The sequence below is a fragment of the Nothoprocta perdicaria genome, unplaced genomic scaffold (genome assembly GCF_003342845.1).
Source record: "Nothoprocta perdicaria isolate Ctin4 unplaced genomic scaffold, notPer1 scaffold_39, whole genome shotgun sequence".
In the NCBI taxonomy this organism is placed as follows: domain Eukaryota; kingdom Metazoa; phylum Chordata; class Aves; order Tinamiformes; family Tinamidae; genus Nothoprocta; species Nothoprocta perdicaria.
In genome coordinates this window covers 3654051-3676690 of record NW_020455632.1, presented here as the reverse complement: position 1 = coordinate 3676690, position 22640 = coordinate 3654051, and the positions used below count along the sequence as shown (strand labels likewise).

At 37.8% G+C, this 22640-nt stretch overlaps 1 protein-coding gene across 7 annotated transcripts in view; it reads right to left on the bottom strand.

Moving 5' to 3' along the window:
• Nucleotides 1-22640, bottom strand: part of PUM2 (pumilio RNA binding family member 2) — a 67335-nt gene that overhangs the window by 10387 nt on the left and 34308 nt on the right. For 3 of the 7 annotated variants that reach the window (XM_026044891.1, XM_026044894.1, XM_026044892.1), the window contains exons 8-13: nucleotides 21935-22060; nucleotides 21051-21193; nucleotides 19229-19367; nucleotides 12213-12356; nucleotides 11163-11444; nucleotides 6202-6438 (exon numbers count right to left, since the gene is read on the bottom strand). In XM_026044891.1, the coding sequence (XP_025900676.1) occupies nucleotides 6202-6438; nucleotides 11163-11444; nucleotides 12213-12356; nucleotides 19229-19367; nucleotides 21051-21193; nucleotides 21935-22060 (1071 nt within the window). The remainder of the gene's footprint in view (nucleotides 1-6201; nucleotides 6439-11162; nucleotides 11445-12212; nucleotides 12357-19228; nucleotides 19368-21050; nucleotides 21194-21934; nucleotides 22061-22640) is intronic. The other 4 variants (XM_026044893.1, XM_026044895.1, XM_026044896.1 and 1 more) reach the window with 2 other exon arrangements.

Genomic DNA, 22640 nt, shown 5'->3' with positions numbered 1-22640 from the left:
TCTACAGAAACTTTAGAATTAAGTGGACTTTCATTTAGTGGTCAGATTTCCACTTCACAAGCACAACTGACTTGCAGCCTTCTTAGGGGTCTTGAAATTGGCCAATTGGTTCAGAATGGACCATGAAGTCTGAACTACCCTTCAGTCCCTGCTGAGGTACCTCTTGATTTAAAGCGCGACAGGGCGTTTCTGGGGAGGCATGTGTTGTGCCTCTGGTCATGCTGTACCTGTTCTGCAGGAAATTAGGTGACTTCAGCATCCCAGGCTTTCACACTGGTACCTCTTGTAAGCACTAACCATGCCAAATTTCAAAACGATAAAGAATTCGCTACTTATTTCTAAAAGAACAAAAGGTATTTTATTGTGAAGTTCCTTTTAGAAACATATCGTCCTTTCCTTGCTGCAAATACATTCACCTCTCATAGTGCTTTGTCCCTCCTGACTTTCCCTGAGCAGCTGCCTTGCTTGTTTAGCTCCTGCTCCTTTTGCTAGCAATCCCACCTAGAAACTGTCATCTCAAAGCCCCATGGATTCCACCTCACGTCCTATTCCCTGCATCAGTTTATGTCACTCTGAACTTGCCCTGTCACAAGGGCTCTCTCCTCACTGCTTTACAAGAGGCAGCAATGATCATAAACCAACAAATAATGCACCCTTCTAACCTGGTGATTTAAATTTTAAAAGGAATAYTGCTATTATAACCACAAGTATAAATACTAAAAGGCACATTTCCAACTGAAAAACTCAAGTCTGCTCTGCTACAAGTATTCAACAAAAAAATATTATAGGGAATAAATTAGAAATGGAAACATTTTCAGTTTCCCTTCAAATTATCTGGAAAGTCAATGCTAGCTGGAAGCCCTTTCAATGAATAAAAGAAATATCTAAATTTGAATTTTTAAGACAAATTGCAGTACGTGCTGTTTGAATGGTGCTCTGTTACAAAATGAATTAAAAAAAGAAGTGACAGTGCCCCAGCCAAGCCTTCTTTTGCTCCAAGTTATTTACAAGGCCAGGCAAAAGTTTTACAGAGGGCTGGTAATGTATTAATGGTCAAGTGTCTTTTCAAAAGGTCAATCTGAAATATCAGAATCTGAGATGTTAGTAATCTGCAAGACATATCACAAGCATCGTATTTATTGCATGGTACAGGATTACGCCTTAACAAAGAAATAATTAGTATTTTATAATTAGTTTTGCAAAATTCAGTGGTAAGAATCAGCAAAGAATCAGTAAATACTTTAGGTCCCACTACACTTTTCAAAAAAATCTATGCTTTCTTTTCAACTAGAGCTCTCAATTCTTCATAACCAGAAAAATTAGGTTTCTTCAGCTATTGTTTTTAACTTCCATCACTATTTCCAGAGAGACTGACAGTGACATAACAAAAAAAGTTAAAAATGARTAAGTAAATCCAACATTCTGCAGGTGAAGCAGGATGCAAGTACTTTGAGTTTGCAGTGATTTTTCTTTTGGAAACAATCTTCTGAACAACAGAAAAACTGTGACTCTGAAAACATGGAAATTCTGATCTAGATTATTTGGATGTATGAACGAAATCTTATCTTCCCTGTAGCTGAAGTGTAGTAACATTTAATGCCAGAAGAGGGAAGCAAACTCCATTTAAAGCAAAATATTAACAGGCTGCCTTCACATTAAAACCTTTGTGCGTTACTTTGCTATCATGTGCTCGATTCTGTGCCCAAAACTAACAGGGCAGTTCTGATAAACTCACAAACTGCAGAGGTCTAATTAGTATAAATCAACATGGAATTGCACACGTGAATTGGGAATTGTTTAAGCATAATTTTTTTAAAGCAGCTTCTGTGTCAGAAGGAGATAAATGTAACAATCAGTTTCTTCGATTCCATTTGGGAACTATCCCTTTTAAAGCTTCCAAGAAAGTTCTGCTACAACTGGGAGACTCCTGCTTAGCYTGTGAAACTTAAATTGATCACGTTTAAGACTGATCGTAACATGGGACTGCTGCAGRCCTGTCCATGGTGCCTGGAACCAACCACTTCTCACACCCCAGAACCACACACAAAAGGTTGAGCTTCTATAAGGCTGGATCATAAAAAACAAGAGTCATTTGATGGGCGCTTAGATTTTTACTGAGGCAAACTTTTTTTTTTACAGTAGTAGTATGATAATCTAGTGATAATTCAGCAGATTAAACATAATAAAGCCCCCAAGAAAAACACGTTGTCATAGGTACTTACTATATACAGATATACTTTGGTATATCTCAATGGACTATCTTCTTAAATATTATACTCCCCTGAAGCCCTCAGCCCAAAAACCAATACTGAAGTGTTATCATGGACATTAAGCTTCTGAAAGCTTTTACTGTTAATAGTTTATAAATCTACAACTGCAGTTTTTAAAATCTTGCTGGATTTTACAGCCTTCATGGGCTGACAACATGGGCTGGGCTCCTCCAGATCTCAGAAAGCTTTTACAGATTCTGATTCCAAACAGGAAAGGTAACACACTGGACCTTACAAATGATTAGGGCAAACAATTTACAGCCTCTTGCTTTATTCAGGAAAGTACTTTATTCCATAAAGCACCAAGTCTAAATTATTTTCTGCAAAGGGTCAAGGTTTAAAAGACTGCTATCAGGCATCAGTGAAATCACACAACTACAGACCACTGCAGAGTGAAGAGYAGCTGATCTAGGGACTGAAGGGAAGAAGGATGGAAGTTACCACTGCGGATCTCATAAAAGGGAGATCTCCAAYGCAGTGAAAGATACTAATTTGCTTTGCAGTTTCATTCAACCTGAAGCCCCGTGGCTCATCCATAGGGAAAAAAGAGCAGCACAGAGGTGTAAAGGTGACCTAGGCCAGCTACAGAGTCTTAGGGACAAAGTGCRTGAGATTATTAACTCCTTAACCTGAATAAAAGATGTATTTAACATAAAGGTGAACATTGCAAAAAATTAAAAATCATATCAAGCCAAATTAATTCTTATAGCATTAGTCTGTTAGTACTTATTACCAAAGTATTTGTTCAAGACTTTGAGACATAAAACAAAATTCCTACATTAMAATTCTGGCTTAAATCCAGTTAGCAACCTTTTTTTTCTAGCAGAATAAATAAAGGCAGTGTTAAACCACCGATTTCTACAAAAAYTGTTTGTACACTGGTTGAAAAACAGCTCCATCTTATCCTCAGCTGGAATAAGCATTTCATCTTTAACAAGGCAAAAGGRCTCAATATGGACATACGTGTGTGTATATACACACACACCAGGTGTGCATGCACACACACATGTACAGATACGTACACATAAAATGAATTAATTCAAGTGCTTGTCGTGCCTGGTTTACAGAAGTCCTCCAGAGTAGGTACACAGCAGAGGCAACACAAGGTTCCCCACATTGCCCTGCAAGGGGCCTTAGACTCTCACCCAGAATGACCAGTTCTCAAGATAAAACAGCATCAGCCTGAACTATTAATGAGCTGTGCTCAGAAAGCACRGACAATCATGACCTCCCAAAAGCCCAGATTTTAAAATACTATTGTAGAACGAACACTTAAAATGCTGCAATGTACCATCCAACAAAATGAAAGCACTAGCAATTTAGAAATATATATATATATATATATTTTTATAGCATAGAAAAAATGCTTTAATTTCATCTTTTTATCCCTGGGAATGAAAGGGTAGTTCAAATTCATGACCTTGCTGCTCTAACTGCTTCAGTAAAGGAGCAGTTACAAACTGAGAAATCCCTTTGGGTAGGGGAAAACMGACACCAGGATTGAATTAGTGCATTCCTATTTCAGGATGTTGCAGAAAACTTTGTGAAAATATATTTAAAACAGAAAAATACCATGACTTTCTTGTAGAAGGGAAATTAGTCTTTTAAGATACAAATTGCAGCAGTGTCTGACAAAGGGGTTATAAAACCAGGCACCCTTCCCTAGAGCTGTGTCTACACTTGGGTGGCTGGCACAGGAGCAGCCAAGTTTGAAGCACATTTTAAAACCAGGAGCTGAAAAACTTAGCTGAACCTGTTGCTATAAGCAGAAAAACCAGCTTTGAAGGTGGAGGGAAAGCTGCATTTGACAGGCATTATCAGAACACCAGTGGAGACCACACGCAGACGAACTTCAAAGCGTTGTTCTACTCTGAAAAGTGACCATACTAAGCATCATACCTTTCTTAAATTTTACTCCATGTTTGCATTCACTTGTAGATTATGTGGTAAGAAAGCTTGGCCTTTTCTATTTCTTTGTATCCAAGGTTAAAAAAATAAAATAAATACCTTCCAAAAGTGGTTTCTGAAAACATCAGAATAAATTTAACAGAACATATGATTAACCACAGAAACACGGTCTTCAAAAWCTGAGTGCACAATTACACACAATTGTACAAAGATACAAAAGGCCAGAGAAGGGGAGACATCAAAAAAAATACCAGATTTTTTTGAAAGTCAAAATAAGAGGAGCTTCGATTTGGAAGCCTGCAGTAAGTTTACCAGTAAATGCATCATCTTGTGGGAGATCAAGATGCAGTCACCAGTGAGGCCAACAGCCTTGTGCCATTTTTCAGAGTACAACAGTCCATTCTGCCCTTTCAAAAGAAGGCTTTGAACTATTACGCTTAGTTCTGCCAAATGGTCTAGAATATATTAAAAAAGTATTTAACAATTTCTGCTATTAGGGGTAATCCTTTATACTGATCACACTTTCTCAGGATTGGAAAGACTTATTTAGCATTTAAACTAATGCAATACAAAATACAGTTTTTTTTTTCTTTTTTCCTTTCTTTTTTCCTTATTTTCCTTTCTTTTTTTCTTTTAAATAAGAATAATAATATGAAATAATATGAAAATAATATGAAAACTATTATGAAAGCAATTTAAAAAGAAAGAAAGAAAAAAGGATTTTCATGATAACCCCATTGTCAGATGTTTAGAACTTTCTCAAAAACCTCCATTTGGGCTGAAACTTTCCATGCTTGGTCTCAGCCCAAAGGTGCACTTTGTAGACCTGAAAAAGGAAAAAAGGTAAGTAAAAAAAAAAATAAAGTGTGCTGAAACAGCCCCTTGCCCAGTTTTACTTTGGGTATTCAGCACAAAACCATGACAGGGATTCTGGACTGCAAAGATAATATATTTAAATTACTTAACATTATTATATACATCACTCATTTCTCACTTTAAAAAGTGTATTTAGTTAAGTAATTTTTTTCCCGTTTTATTTGCAGTAAACAAATATGGGGGATTAGGTTGCCTATTACATGCACAGAGGGTACTCTGAAAAAATTACTGAAGCAACAGGCAACTCAATCTCAATTACATCTGGTTTCATTGTGTAACTTTTGCATCCAAATTTAATAAGCATTTTTTTTTCAGTGAAAAAGAGAAAGTTTATTAAGTAGCCTCAAATTAGAGACATTTTCCTCTAAAAAAAAGTAGGTTGTGATGTGGTTTCTTCAGCTTTTTTTTTTTTTTGTTTTAAAAAGAGTGAGCTGCCATATCATCCAACTGGTTCAAAATTGTGTAAAATATTGCTACCAATATACATTAAAAAACACATCTGATGAGAGAGCCACCGCTGACAGAGCCATTGCTACTACTTTGATAAATGCATTTWGTTTTCTCCCACCAACCTGGTGGTTAATCTCATCATCCTGGCAAAGCACCTGGGCTTTAAGACCTTAGGTTTACTGATTCAAAAAAAAAAAATCACTCTTCAATATACAATATTGAGAGTTTTGCTCACTTTTCTACATCTATCACAGCGAGGGGCAGTAGCAAAGGTCACTCCACTGTTAAATGATATTTCATCTGAAATTACCTTGATAAGATACACTGTAGTACAAACAAAAGTAATGTACCTTTGCTCGCCATATAACAGAACGTAACACGACACAAAAAGGAGCAGTCAGGTCTTACTGGGCTCTCTATGGGGCCGCTTTCAGGGAAGGAAAATCAGTGTTGGCCCCACACTGCCAAATGCCGAGTGCCCTCCACTGTCAAAGGAAGGAGGATCTCAGTGCTCTCCAGCTTCCCAGAACGGGCCCACTTGCTCACAAAACTGTTCAACAGCAAAGGTAACGTGACATCTCTTATGCAACACATATTTTACACATAGAAATACATACACACATACAAACAAAAAAGTGGTTTTTGTTTTTTTTTTTTTCTTTCTGTGTTTTTTTTTTTTTTTTTTTTTTTTTTTTACCTAAATGCAAACTGGATGAGGATCCATGTGATGAAAGTGATGGCGGTGGCGTAAGTGAATGTCCTGGCGTTTGGCTTGGCAGAGGCATGCCTATTGGACTTGGAGAGGAGGAAAATCCCAGACTATTGTAAAATGGCTGCCCTATGGGTGCTAGGCTGCTACTAGATCTTTTGTACAAGTCAGAGCTAGTAGATAGAGACTCTCTCCTTGTGGCACTACTACTTGCAGAACTGCCAACTGAAGAAGAAATAAAAAGACCCTAATTACACACAGCGTCAACTGAATAAAACCTATCCCCAACTACTGCTGGGCAATAACAGATGCGAGCACAATAACTACAGCAATCGTTATGACAAAGACAGTCACTGTGATAACCACACATGCTTTTAAAGTAAATCTACATGGGTATAAACATACCACTAAGTGATTTAATCAATGACCATCTCTTCCGACATTTCATTCTAGACTTCTCACTGAAATACTTGTTTTATCGGTTGTAACAGCCTGACATGAGGCTTTGCGACAAGCAGGAATCTTATGAAATTACAGATTATCACTTTATATATAATAAATGGTTCTAAAAATATTCCCACTAAACTCTTCAAGAAAAGAGTTTTCTACCAGAAATTATTAGTCAGGCAGTCATACATGATTTCAGATAAAAGGCTAGAGACGACATATATATATTTTGCTTAAGAGTTAAGAAAATTATCTATGTTCTGCTGTTTCTGAACTTCCTCCTGTTTGTATATCCCTCACCTGTAGAAAAAAAAWGCCTACTTAAAATTCTCTGATAATTATGGTTTTCAAAAAAGTGCTTGGAAATGTTATAAAGGGGGAGAAGCGTAAGAAGAGGATGAAGAGCAGAGTAGAACAAGGAAAATTAAGGTGAAAAACTAGAAACGTAACTTTACCACTATCAGTATTTCTGAAAAACAAATTAAAGACTGAAAGTTTAAACTAACAGAGTATTAGTGAAGGACTGGTTATCCTGCACAGCATCATTCAGCAGGGCGATGAACAGTCTAGGATAAATCAGGAGAACAGCAAAGTTTTAGAAATGTTAAATTCTAGTATCTGTTGCATACTAGTGAGATATTAAACTAGACTGCCTATTTTAACACAGGAATATTTTTAGTACACCCAAACACAACTGAGATTATGGATATTTTGATAATATGAAGCTTCTTTTCAAGCAGAATTTGGAAATTTGATTTCTGCTTTAACTTAAAGGAAAGGGTAAAAAGCCATACTTCATAACCTTTACCTTTCACAGGTACCTTTACAGCAGACAGCAAGGCCTCATGTAAAGGGTGCCTGTTGCTTTCCATTTTAAGATCTTAGTTTTCTTGTAACATCAGCAACTTAACTAACATTTTTCATGGCAGACAACTGCTCAGGACACATTTTTGGAAAAACAAGTTCAGCCAAAACAACACAGCCATTTCACAGAACCGGACAAGGAAAGAAGCTTTCCCCTTGCCAAATTAAGCAAGAAACCTATTATTTGAAAAATTAATGCTATCATGTGCTCAGAACACTGTAGTAGCAACAGGGGACCTTTGTTTGAGGTCCTCTCTTGCTGTCTATTTGTTGGAGCTCGAAATCTTAGCAAAATAGCCATATATGCAAATTCAGCAGATTTTTGCTATAGATTGACAGCTGAAAACTCTGGAACTTCTGACCAAACCCGGCATGTCCGAGAGGGCTGAAAAAGCTTTTCCCTGCAACTGCACTTGTAGGCTGATGTGTATGGTTTCAAAAGTGCGCTCTGAAACTGCTGCCTGAGATCCCATGTGGTGATCTGGGTCTCGGGACCTACGAGGCAGCGTGGCAAGGGAGCCATTCTGCTGGGAACGCAGAGGGCACAAAAGCCAAACACAAGAAATAGACCAAAAAAAGGAAACCAGAACCAAGTRGAGAGTCAAGTCAGACAAAGGAGCCAAGGAGGAGACTGCAAGAGAACTGGCCAGAGATTTCAAAACCAGTGGGACTGAGGATGAAGAAGAGCGAGCTGATGGAAAGCTACAGAAGGTGAATGCAACAGTGGGGCAAGGACACCAGAACAGCAAGCTCATGATGGCAGTACCACACGGGATAAGCCAGAAATGGAAACAAACTGGAGGGAGGTGAAGGTCAGGGGGGAGAAGATGGATGTTGCCTCGAACCRGGAAGGAGCATGGACTAGAGGAGAAGCCAGGTGGGAATATACTGGACTAACCAGGCAGACGGATTAAGAAATAAAAGCAGCAAATTAAGGCAATAGCTAAGGAAAGTCTCACCATTTGAGACTAGTTTTACAGGTTCTGGCTCGGCTGATGAACCACATGAACCTTAGTTAATACAACTGTTGGATTGTTATTTTTCCAGCTAATTTAAGCTTAAAAACAAAGTCAGCTTTCTTTAGGGTCTCTTATTCCACTGAATTTCTGCAGCTTAACAAGTTACCATGAACCAGCTGAGCTGCATTTCACTAAGCTCACCATAAAAAAAAAAAAAAAAAAGCCATAGAAGTTAATTGAATTACCTTATCCCTCTTGACCATTTTCTAAGCTAATGCAATCGCCCTGCATTTGTCACAAGCCAAAAGATGGCCTGCAAAGCTGCTGTAGTTCATCTAATTCTCAGTTACCTGTTAAGCTGCAGCAACCCATTATGTAGCTACATCTTTAAGCAGAATGTGTGTATTTTTCATTTTTCATGCTTTATTATAGCAGTGGACTGTAAAATGCAGTTATTTACATTGCATATTTACCTGCTTCTGTTCTGGCTTTAAGTTAGAACACGCTAATGTTTGCTTTTTTTTTTTTTTTTTTTTTAAATTTTTGCAAAGCTACTTTTTGTTTCCCTGCAGCAACTGAAAGCATTAGCAGTTAAGGGCAAGGTCTCTACTTTCATCTGTCAGTCCTCATAGATGTGTTTTAATTGAAATTCAACCCTTACACCATACTGAGGAGAGTCATAAAGAAGCTGACGCTGTGTCAAATCGAAAATATTTTTAATTTGCCTCACTGTGCCTTAAGTGAGTACTTATTCTGTAAGTACTCATCTGTGTAAAGCAGTTCATATATATATGTATATATATATATGTATATATATATGTACAGTTCATGAGCTTACTCCTTTTTTTAAATGAGGAAGCATTTTTTTAAATGGCTATTTTGGCAAGTACGATTTATACTTGGCAGAAGGGCACTTTCAATATACTTGTACTCCAATAATACTACTAAAAATACTTTAGGTTTAGATAGCACCTTTCATCAGCACTTCTCACACTGCAAAAGCACAGGCTTCCTGCTTCCCTGTGGAAACTACCATGCTAATTATATCACCTAGGATCCTGCTGCAGGATTTCTGCACTTGCTGTCTATGCTGAGGGCTTTGCATCTAACATTTTGGTACATGAAAAAGACTTCGTTTCCTGACTTTCAAGAGTGCCAGAAGGGACAAATCTGCTTGTTGGTAAGTAGATACACAACTAAATTTTTTTTTTTTTTTTGATATCTTTTGATAATTCTGAATAAGGGGCTACGTGTTTTAATAGTTCTCTGGAGACTTGAATAGCTGCATTGATATTTATCATGAGTATCTATCAACAAAATGAAACTGCATCTAGAGAAAAACAGCTGCTGACAGCTCATCAAGAGCCTTATAAGCAGCTCCGGACAAATCTATGCTACAAAACGCAGCACCTTGGAAGTACAAYTATTTTGTATTTAAGATTTACCTGCTGCCATAATAGTGGAAATTATTAGGAATGTCCTAACTAATYAGCCTCTACTTTTTTTTCAATTATGTTTTAAATCTCCTAATCCACTCTAAACTTCGATATTAGAAGATCAACTTCATTTAGACTTCCCTGCATTAATTTTGCAAGGGCAAAATTATATATACACTGAAACTACAGTTTTTTTCCTTCTGTCTCATATACTTAGCTGTCTTGTAATAACCTCCACTTAAGTACTTTCCCCTCAACATTAATTTCCTGTGGGGCATTTTACTTTAAATAGAATACTGGTAGAGTACATAACATTTCCCCCCATTTCTATCCTTCTGCAAGATGCATAAGATTGTAAATACGCTCCACTGATCCTATTTCAAAAAAAACAAAAACAAATTAATATGCAATTCAGTGCTATCACTTAGGAATTCATAGTCAATATTCTTCATAAAAGATATTTCACTTTCCTTACTAACGCTTCACCTGCAATACAGGAAAACCTACCTTGTATATTTAAAGAACTGTGAGACTAGGAAATAACATTATGAAAAAATGTTCTGCTGTAAACCAAAGACATAATGGCTACACACATATACATATATATTTTTTTTTAAATACAAGTTGATAAAATTTGGGAGCATCTACTGCAATAATTTAGTGGCCCCCAAACCAGTTATGCTTAGTTATTTCAAGACTAAGCCTATTAAAATCAACAAGACTTTTTGAATATTAACCCAGGTCCACAGCCTGTCTTTAAAACAAAAATTACAAATGAAAAATTACATTTTTTGTCACATTTTACTTAACTTCCTAAAAAATATATATTCTGTAAGTTTTCCTGACATGGAAACTAAATAGAAGCATGCATATATCAAAAGTAATCAACTGTAATTTTAACACAAAATACCTGAAAATAAACAGATTTAAAAAAAGACAAGTTCATAAGTAAATAAATTAATAAATAAAAAATATCCTGGAGCAAAGTACAGTGCTCAGTATGGAAAAATATTTTGGAGATACATAAGACAGGCTATATTATTATTAATAAGAATATTTTTTTWAAAAAAGAATCTTTTCTACAAAGGCCAAGTGAATTTAAAAAGCCTTTGGCTCTTCCCCCTATATGCCTGGAAATCTGTTTTCAACTGCTTTTTGCAAATGTACACGTTTATAGTATAGTGTATATATCTGGATACACATGCAATTGTCTCAGGGGTTCCTCACTACATCAGCAACTTACCYGAGGAGCCAAATCCGCCGAGGGCAGAGCCGATAGCTGCTCCCAGGGAGCTGCTACTTCCAAAGCCGAGAGAGGTGCTCCCTGGCTGGCCGGGACCATGCGAGAAAAGGGAACTGCTCTGGGAGTTATTGGTCAGCGAGTTGCTGCCATAGAAGGAGCTGGACTGCAGGCTGCTGCTGGTTTGCTGCTGCTGCTGCTGCGGCTGGGCGCCCAGGGGCCGGAACAGGCCGTTGGTGGCTCCCGCCAGGTTGCTGGCGGTGCCTCCCGCCGAAGCGGCTGCCGCTGCAAAACAGGTTTTCAAGCGTCACGTTCACGCTCACACGCTGCCGACTGGAAACGCACCATTCAGATCTAAATCTCATTTTCATGAAGCCCTCTTCTACAAGTACAAACGCGTATATTAAAGGACTAAAAGCGATTTTGTAATATTACACTTAATTACCCAGGAAAGAAAAAAATGAACATAACATATGATGTAGAATAACCAAAGCTATAGAGCAGTCCATACAATTGAGAGAATTTTCAGTGTAAACATAATATCGAAACACAGTTCAAAATGCAGTAATGTTTTCAGAGATGTGACGGTGGAGTTGCTGATAACAAATGTTATCTCCATCTACTAATGGCAAAAGCGAGTTCTGGATAGACTAAGAAGCTTATGGATTGACTTAAAAATCTAATTTGCTGAACTGATTAGTGCCAGACCCTATAACTAAAAAGRAAAACAAAACAAACCCCTGTATCGTCTTGTTATATCTTGTTCTCCTCTTCTGCCATCTATGCTGTATTTCTCCCTAGCCACTTTCAATGCAAAAACGCTTTCATGAGAAAAGCGCAGCAAGGCTTCACAGCACTCCACCATCTTCTGCCAGCTGAAGCAATGAAATGATGCTCCCTAAAGGGAACCATTTGGGGACTGATGGGAAGTGCATGTATATCCACAAGGAGAAAAAAAAAAAYGGGGAAAATGTTAATATCTGACTAATATAAGACTTGCATTAAGATTCAACACAGAAGTGGCAAGTTCTGCATGAAAGATGATCTCCTTACCTGCTTGTGCTGCTGCAGAGCTGATTATGACAGGTGTTGAGGCCACCAACCTGACCGGTGCTCCGAGGCCAGTTCTTGCTCCAGGGCCTACTACTAAGGCACCAGTCTGATCATAATAGGCAGTGGGAGCTAGTACTTGATAGCCTACACGACACAAAACACAGGAGTTAGTAGCACAGATGTTCTGGAGGAGTCAGCATTCCTTCTCTTCTTGAAATATTATGATAATCAGTTACTAGAGAGGGGCAAAAAAAAAAAAAAAAAAAATTCCTACCACAATGCCTTAGGATGTCAATTGCGCATCAAAAACTAGCAAAAACCTTAAAATGTCTTACAAAGTCTTGTTTAGGAATTTTTCAGGTTTTTTTTGACCTAGAAAAACAGCTAAATTTAGAAATCTAAAATAAATTTCCAATAGCAAAATTTAAAAGAAAAAGGAAAAACACAACTGGTTGTATCTAGATTATCAAACCAGCTTCTCTCCCAATTTAGTGCATTTCACATTTATTCTCTTGTATGCCTCTGTATATCAAGTGTTGAAATTTATATAAATTTAATGGTTGAATTAAATGCAAGTTTGCCAGTGCCACAAGTTCTCTGGCTAAATTGCAAATAAAATTCATCTACAAAAGGACCTTAACGAAGGGGTCCTCTGTGTCTACATAGGAATGCTTGGAAATGAATAAAAAAAGGATCTAGTATTAGTCAGTTGCACAGAAAACAGACTGTAATCCAAGTATAATTTCAGTTAATTAGGTCTTGGAACTAGGGTGAAAAAGAGGAAAAAGATGAAAAAGATGAAAAAGAAAAAAAAGAAAGAAGTAGAAAGGATAACAGGCCAAAAGACATGAATGAACAAGAGCAAAAGACAGAAAAATAACAAAATCCGTATGGGAAGAGTTAAAGTAGTAAGGCACTGCTTATAATGACATGGGAGAACTGGAATAAGAATCTCTAAATGGAAGAGCTCCCTTCCTAAGAAAGGGAGCTGACAACAGGGAGACAAAACCATCTAAAGTTTAGGTTGATTATTGCTAAAATAAAACTAAGGTAATTTTAATCTTCCTCCCATGTTCAATATACACTAAGGCTATTTTTAAGAAGCCAAAAGAATGAAAAATCCAAAACAAACAAAACCCAGACATTTATTTTAGTAAATGTAAGGATTAAGATTTTGTGACCCTCTCCAAATATGTTCATTATTAGGTCCACTAGAGGACAAAACTGCTCCGGGTCTCCTTGATCCAGATATAAATCTGGACGCAGAGGCCATGGGCTGTAGTTCTAGGTGAGTACCTTGACCACCAGTCTCCCAAGCCATTTTCTCTCCTCTACAGTTTCTACTGCAAGCTGGTAGAAACTGCCCAGGTATTCTGCTTCCAAAACACAGCTGCTGTCACTAGCTGCTTGCAGCCAGGTGGGCATGGTACCCTGCACAGCAGCTGAGATGCAYGCCCAAATTCCCTCATGCCAAGAAAAAAATGAAGATATAAAAGGAGGCAACCCAGCTATTAATCAAACAGGAAAGGAATGAAGGAAATTCAGAACTTTGTGTTCAGTCCTGGTTCTGGAGATAGACTGACTTGGTAATGAAAATTTGGCATGACTATAATTCTAAATGTTTTCACTCATTGCTTATTTTGCATCCCAGCAACTTCTATCTTTTCCTTCCAACGTCGCCATAGAGAAAACGTGTCTTTCTACATAAAGTTCATCTGAAAGTTTGCCTAGTTAGAACAACCAAGAAAGGGTCTTACAGTGGAATTAGGAAAACCTTTAGCTAYAGGTGGCACTGCCAGTTCCACCCATAAACTGTGCTGCTCCACTACCTTCACCACTAAGACTGCTACTTTCACAAGCTAGGAAAAGTGAGGCTGACTGCTCTCTGCTTTACTGAAGTTCTGTAAAGAATACAGAATAGAGTATTAGAAGATTAGGCGACACAGTAGGAAAACTCTTTATAATACCACATACATTAGCAATGTTTTATTACTATTACYTGTATCATCCCTGACATTACTCATGGCTCATTCAAATGGTAACAGCTTGTTGGTCCTTTCATTTGAGGCTGTTATCTTATATAAAATCACTTCTTCAGAAGCGAGAAGCTGCTAATACTTACCAATAATTGCTCTGTCCAACTACACTCTTTAGATGTTCAAACTCAAGGATAATGCTATAGCTATATATGATCATGTATTTGCACTCCTTGTGCTCATCTCAAACTAAGCAATATTTTGCACTTCAGACCTATGTAATTTAAACAAGTCTATTTTTCAACTCTAAATACTGACAAAAAAAMCAAAAAGATAAATTACACAGCAATGTAATAATTAAATTTACTGGGATTGGCACTAATTGGAAGAAAAAAACTACGACGAATGTASGAGACTATTACAATAATTGAATAGCGTGATTCAGAAGTCAAAAATGGAAGGAATTTGAACTTGCTCTTTGCATTACAAACTGCCAGATTCTGTTAGCACTGACTTGCTACGCTATCAGTGATACTACCGCAAACTGGTGGGTAGTAACACTTTAAGATAAGCAATAAAAGATGGAAGAGTGAAAACTGCATAAAACTTGGAAATCAGTATGCAGAGAAATATAGATCTTGGGAATGTTGTGAAGAAAGAAACTGTAAGYTTTCTWCCTGAGGAGAGCAGGCACTTCAGAGACTCATGGGCCATGTTCTTTAGTGGAGAGAGAGGTTTGAGTGTTGAAAGGGGCAGATTTCTGCTAATAACAACCTAGGTTATCAGCATAAAGGTATCACCAAGTACAGAAGACCCAYGTTATGCGTAGGAATCAAAGGGTGTTTTCATTTATCTGATCTTTGAAATAAATAAAGGACGTTATAGATATCCTGACAAGTAGTAACAACTCTCAAGTTGCTACTACTGACAAGTCTCACAGTAACAACTTCCTATTCAAACTACTAAAGAGCTTAATGTCAGGCTACTTGCTAAACTACTGAGAACTTACTAAGTGCATCTGGAATCTCGAAGTAAAGTATAAAAACATTTGCTGTGACACCACAAATCCAACTTTGAAGAAAACATCTCTGATCAGATTAACTGAAGACCAGCAGCCCTGAAAGCAGAATTTCAATCTTTTGCTCTCTATTTTTCATTGAGTATCACAGGAAACTCTGCTGCCCCAGAGAGGGAAAGGGACAGAAGGGAAGAAGTTGGCAAATAATGGCTGTTATCAAAGATATTATTGTCACTTGCCAGACGATCTTCCTCCTAAATCTCTCTCCCCTCCTGTGCCTACTCAATTTCTTGCTMAAATTAACCCCTATTACCCTCATTTAAGTGCCTTCACATTCAAGCTAACTGTGAACTTCCCACTGAGAATAAGAAATAAAGCATACTTTTTGCTTCATAATCATATCGTAATCATATTTTTTCCCTAAAATTCAGTTGCCGTATCTACATTCATTGTCTTAAGATCAGTGGGGAATATGAAAATAAACAATCTGGTTTATCAGTACTATGCTTGCTGAAGTCATTTCCAAACGTCCCCAAAAATCCACACTTAGAAAACTTTCTGGATTCCTGTCACACAAACCTTCAATGCTCTTCAAGGAGAGAAGGAAGGAAATCTGTTCTCTTGGCTCTTATAAAACATTCTTAGGGCTCCTCCTATCCTTTTTTTTTTCCATCTCTTTCCCTGGATCCTTCTCACTGTTCTCACATTTCCACATGGAGTAACACATAGCTCTGTCCAGATCTCCTACTCCCTCCCTTCAATGCAACTTCCCTAGATGATGACACAGTTTAAAGCCAAACTTATGTCCCAGTTTGTCACTTCTCTCTATCCAATCCAAGTGACCAACTGTGACACCTCTTACTGCCTACTCAATAGTTATGTCCCTTGTGGCACCATCATCCTGACAACTCTCTCACATGACCCATGCAACTCTGTAGTACCTGTTCTCCTTAGATAGGAAATAGGCAGCTGCTTCTTTCTTAACATTTSAAAGATCCAGTTGGTGGGAATTGTTTCAGTTTTCAGTTCTCCCTCTTTCCTTACCTGCTCTAACCTTTACTTCAGTCTCCCAAACACACCAGAAACCAAACACCAAAAACCTTTTGATCTGGCCACAACATTCATGGTCTTATCTTTGAGCTTGGCCATTCATAAATGAAATTCAGGACTTTAGGACTAAAAATTTGTTCTAGCAGTAAATAACTAATTCTACTCTATATAACCACTGTGATTTTGTCAATACCATAATTCACTAYGTACATCTTCTACAATTATGTCTGATTTCAATTTCATTAGAGACGTGGTCTCATAACCTTCTCACACTTCAAATCTCTCAGGGTAACAAAAAAMCACAACAATAATAAGTGGAGAGTGTCAATTCTGATGTTTTAAATATTTAATTCACACAATTCAATGTGTATGTCCCACCTGCATGCCAGATGCACCACTGTACTTAATGCTACTGCTACACTGTGTGGATTTAAGATGACTAAGTTGCATCTGAGCTACCCAGTGAAGCCTCCAGAGCAATTCAGCTGACCAGCCACTAGGCTTCTGCTTTAGGGTTGGTTCAACAGCTCTCGACTCTGTTCAGTGACTGCGTTTGCTGCATCTCCACTGGGCCTAACTGCTCCCCAGTCAAGAGAGCTCATACGTCGACTCCCTCATGTAGATACATCAATTTGGAGGACACGAGTGAGTAGAGCCTTTACCTGAGATGAGGACAGGTTTACTAGTAGAAGTGTCTATGTGTACTGATCACTGTACACTGAGAAGTGCATATGTATATTGATCATAGTGTGATGAAATTGGGAATACTCGGAATCCTCTTAGCACATCTATTTAGCCCCAAACCATCCAATTCTTTTAGGAATTCCTGAAACTGAATGACTTGCTAAATTAGGAGGATTGAGAGAAAACATAACTATGTAAATCAAATGCAAACTGTATTTTGCTCTTGATGATTCTGAAGAGCAACTGGAGTTTTCCTGAAAATAGACTTAGTCAAAGTAACCTAGAGAGTTTCTTTTTGTATTCAAGATGAGATGTAGGCCTCATTTAAGTGATACAAAAATATCCAGCTCCCTAATACAGATATACCTGAAACATCAAATTCATAAAAAAAAAAAAAAAAAAGAGTTGGATAGTTCATTAACTTCAAAGAGATGGATGTTGAAGGGAAAAACATTCACATGAACACATGCACTTAAAAGAAAACATTATAGAAGTGAATAATTTATTCATTTGTTAGCTTATGCTAAAGTCAAACCACAAATATTCTAAAACTGAATATTCAGAAGCTTGAAACTCAACTTGGACCTATGCCTTGCAAGACATCCAGTCTTTCTTCCTCTGAAAATTCATTTTAGCTTGAAATTAGTACTTACTACATTTAGAAAAGGTTCCCTCAGAAGCCAAAATGGCACTGTCTCCCTAACTCACAGGATCATTTTTTTCAAACTAAGTACATGCAAAATGTTCATCTCATATTTGAAGAAGTGCAAGTGAGTAATGGTCTGCAAACTAGGTCTCTACAAATGAGGTCTTGTTGCCTGTACAGTCCTAGCTCCAAGATCTGGGTTTGTGGTTTTGAAGGTATCCACAGACATAAAAAGTTGCCAACRAGCAATTCTGCAGGACCCAGTATGATGATACTTACTGGGATTAAGTTCTACTGAGAACAGAGATCCACTTGCTTATAACTTAGGATAAAAGGGAGAGAGCTACATCACGTCTCTGACCAGAAAGCTTAAAGACAGACTGTACTACTGTATGCCTCTCAAAAGTGCAAAGGTTTGCTAGAAGACACAGTCATCTCCACGTTCTTCAAGCTCCACGTCTACATCAGAAACTGATAGGTAGCTAGAAACAAAATCCAACGCACAATGGGACACAGCTCTCCCTTGGGAGCTTTTGCAAAGATGCCCACAGCATCTCTGACTTTCCTCAGTACTTGCAGGGCTGTCCTGCTACTTTGGTAAGGTGCAGAGAAATCCCTGGAAAGGTGGTGGATGTTAAGAGAAACTAGTGTTTCAGCACTTGGGTGATTCCTCATGTTAGGGCAAGGAGGAAGGTTCTAAAAGCTGAAGTGGTTACTACATGAAAAGAAATAAATGGAATTATAAAACAGATCAGACAGGAAAAGTACAAGACCCAGTCTGTTCTGCAGTTGGAGGTGTATGAGATGAAGTGCAGAATATAGTCTAGAAACACCCAGTAAGAAATTAGCTCTGATTTCCATAGTTTGAGAGGCATTTTCTGGAAGGTGCTGTTGGAGGACAGAATCTGCACAAGACAAACCCATTTGTAGCTACCATCAACTTTATTTAAACCATGTTAAGATTAGAGAGGCAAAATTTCACAATCACACAGAGCAGAGGCCAAGAGGTTTAAGCTGCTCTTATTCAAACATGTACCAAAGCCTTGCAAATAATGCTGAACTTCTACTCAACATGTGCACTTACAAGATACCGAGATCTCAACCCCATAAGAACTATTCACTCCCTAGAGAAGTCAGAAGCCTGATCTCGTCCCTAAGCTTTGGAGTACTTAAAAGCTCATCAAGATCTTCTGTAATTAAACAGTAATTTCCTTTTAATGTCCTAATTTTGTATTTTGAATTCTAGATATAATGTCATCATTAAATAGCACAGGCATAAAATGCTTCAGAAAGACAAGTTAATGCTTCCTGTTGCATGAGGGTAGTAATTTATATAACTTACAAACTTTAAAGACAGTATGCGGTTGCTTCACTGTGTATGAAATTATCCTGTACGTGTAAGGGATATCACAGATATTTTATAAAAACAAATATAAAGAAAATAGTACAAACCAAAAAGGAGAGAATAATTTCTTAGGCCTGAACAACTTCATGCCAGTATTTTAACCCAACGGAACAGCTTTCAGCTCTACAGAGCTCAGTCCTAAGCATAAGWGTAGCAGAATCTTGACAGCTTATTTGGATTCTAATAATTATAGTAACAACTTTAAAAAGTGGGTCCCATAATGCAGTAACAACATACCTGGCATGCCCGTAGCAAGACCCTGACCAAAAGCCAAAGCTGGATTTGCTGCTGCAGCTGCTGCAAGAGACTCGGCCTGCTGCCCTTGCTGGCTCTGATTGGGTGTAAGGGGGCGTTGAGTTGCTCCAGCACGCAGAACCTACAAGAGATCAGTGGGATACCCTTTTCTCAAAAGGGGAGAAAGAACACCCATTATATGCTACAAAAGCTCTAGAACAGTTGCTTTCTATATCTGATGTCATCTAGCTCTAGATTTAATTGTGTAAATGCTCTTTYCTTATTGGTTTCAAGGACATGTACTTATAAAGAGTAACAGGCAAACCAGCTTCCTAGCAAATGTAACAATAAAATATCTGCCCTAATCTGGGCAGTGGATCTCGTGCATGTTTCCTCTATGTCAACGTGTATAAAATGAGAAAACTGCAAAAATGAATTTAGAAATAGAGTAGTCRAACTTCTTGTTTTTTTACTGACATTTTGTTTACACTTCTTTTCAGCCAACTGAATGCAAGTCTGAATACTTTACAACTTGTAATAATTWATCTAAATAATTAACACTGCATTGCCAGCAATGCTGTAAAAAATCATCCATTAAGCTTCAAAAAAAGGTCACCTAACACTCTCATCACCAGGGGACACAAGCTTGTTCCTTGATCGCTAGGAATCAGTTGGCTTGAAGAATAATCTAAATCCTGCCAATTACTCTACTCATAYTGGTGCACATAACTTTTCTCAGGCCTGAAATAACAAGAAAATACAACTTACAATATATACCTACAAAATATCTTAACATACCTTTTCTTTAAGAGAAAAAAAGAAAAAAATCAACTGGATATAAGTTTCCAAGACAGAGCAAAAACCCCCCACAGAGTAGATGATGCACATTCAGTTATCAATACAGTTCACTGATAAACAAGATCAGTAGGAGGGAAAGCTCCATTAGAGCAGGAAACAGTAAGGGAGTGACTCTGGAACATTTTCCTCAGTAATTTCAAGTCATTTCCTATATGTGAAGTCATGAAAATAATACTGAAGTTGTATGTATTTGTATGTATTTCTAGGGGGGAAAAACAATAAAACAAACAAACAAAAAAAACTCACATTGCTTCAAGCACCTGCCTAATACCAAATTATTTTAAGATCTAAGTTTTTCCTTTGGGAAAAAGGCTATTCATTCATACTGAAATATAATGACCTCAAAGCTGCATAGAATAGTAGCAGAAAAATAGCATCTAAAAAAATCCTTTAGAGCAAATAAAGTTCGAACAAGCCTTCGTTACTGCTTTACTCTTCCTTTGGACGGTGATGTTGTACTAGAACTGTTCTGTTACAGAAGATTATTTAGGCCAATCCTCCTCTCCCCAGAAGTAATAAGGACACTGACAGCAACTTCATGTTATTATGCTACTTTTGAAAAGATAAGGAGAGATGTATAATACTGCTAAGCTATTGCCTGCCTAATGCCACYAAATATTATGAGTGCAGAAAAACAATTCTCTCAGGCTTAAAAAGAAATTCATCCTGAAAGTACTGCAAGCAGATTCAAGSAACTCGTTTAATGCACTTTTTTTAAAAAATTGAGGTTGTAAAATAAGCAAGATGCTTATGAATTGAATGAATTTTAGAAGACTAGAATGATCACTATATTTAAGAAAACTGAGAAATAAAAATCACCAAGTGTAAACTACCATTTGTGTATCACATTTGGCAAAACACAGCATAAGACTATGCAACGTTTCTGAACGTTCATCTGTTTTACACAGTGATCCCCAAGGTCTCACGGCGAGGCTCTGCACACCCCTGATTCTCGGGCGGGACGTACCGGCTGCTGCCCCTGCTGCGCCTGCGACGCCGCTTGCTGATTTGCGGTGGTGTTTGCTGCCGCCGCCGCTTGCTGCTGGAACAGGTTGGCTGGATACACCCCCCACGGAACACCGTAGTACTGAGGAGGAACCACGGCGGGACCTGAGCCCAGAAAACATTGTTATCCTACTTACTGCAGCCAGATACAATAAYTGCTTGCATTGTTTATGGTGTCCCTCATTAATCCATCTTCTGAATACAGAAATTGAAAATAGTATTTAAAAAAAGGAACTTGCATACTAATTATAATGCACACAGACATGAATGAAGAAATTTAAAGCRCTTTAATCAAACTATGCTTTCCTTATGTGAAAGTAAGGATCTTACAGAGACTCAGGGCACAAAGGAAACCTTATAGAAGTCCTGTCAGTAACCAAAGCTTATACATCATACAATATCTATTTCCATGTTTGCTAGAAGATAACTTTGGGAAAAAAAAAAWWAAAMYWAAAAAAATCACAAAATGGAGCAATTCCATCTTCCATCAGTTAAATCACTTTGGTTCACTAATATTCTTCCATTTTGCATTACCTCCTCTGCCTCACCTTTCTTCTAGGTCACACTCTTCAAAATGGGCTTCATCTTGTACATTTACTTCATTCAGCCTATTGATAAAGCCACCCCTAGAAGACTTGAGTTCTGTATAACACTGCATGGTATGTATCACATACTGTGTATAAATGCCTTTTAATTATTTCTCCTTTCTTTCCAGTAAACAACCAACTAGAAATCTAACTTTCTTTTTTTTCCAAGATATTAAGCACAGCTCTGAATACTAAGCTGACACTGGAATGCTCCAGTTTGTAAAATTATTGCAACAAAAAGTAGAAAATGTTTGTTTACCTGCYAGGGTGGCTGCTGCAGCTAACCCAGCTGCAGTATACGGGTCAGTACCTGGAGGAGCAGCACTGATAATGTATGGGTTTGGCACAAAAGCAGCTGGAGCCAAGCCTGCTGAGAATACGCCTGCTATATTAATAAGAAAGAGTTCAATTATTGCAACATACTTAGCAACCAGTATTATATTTAAAAAAAAAATAAAAAAAACAATCAGATCACAAAGAATATCTGTTAAACAAGAAAATGATTATTCTCTGGAAACAAGAGTAGACAGGATTACAGAAACTGGCCTCTTTTCTCACCACCCTCCTCTTGCCACTCCCAAAGTCTAATAGTTGGGAGTTGTTGGTCTGCTCCAAGCCCAGTGGCTCCAAGCACCCTTTTATGATGCATGGTCTATCCCCCCGATGCAGATCTGGTTACTCAAAGCATGGTTTGCCTCATCCACCTATAGCCACCTATAAATTATACTAATCTTACAACTAAATCTAGCACACAAGTGATCTAGAATCTTACGTGCATGAAACAGAATGAATCACCTGCTAGAGATACAGATCAGTTTCCAACGACAACAAAAAAAATACAGTTTAAACCAGATAACTGGCTGTTTAAAGGCCAAGTACAAGCAGTGAATCTCACTTCCAAGCACCTGAACTTCACAGATCTGTAATGAGAATAAAGAACTGAAACCCCAGGGTCATAAAGCAAG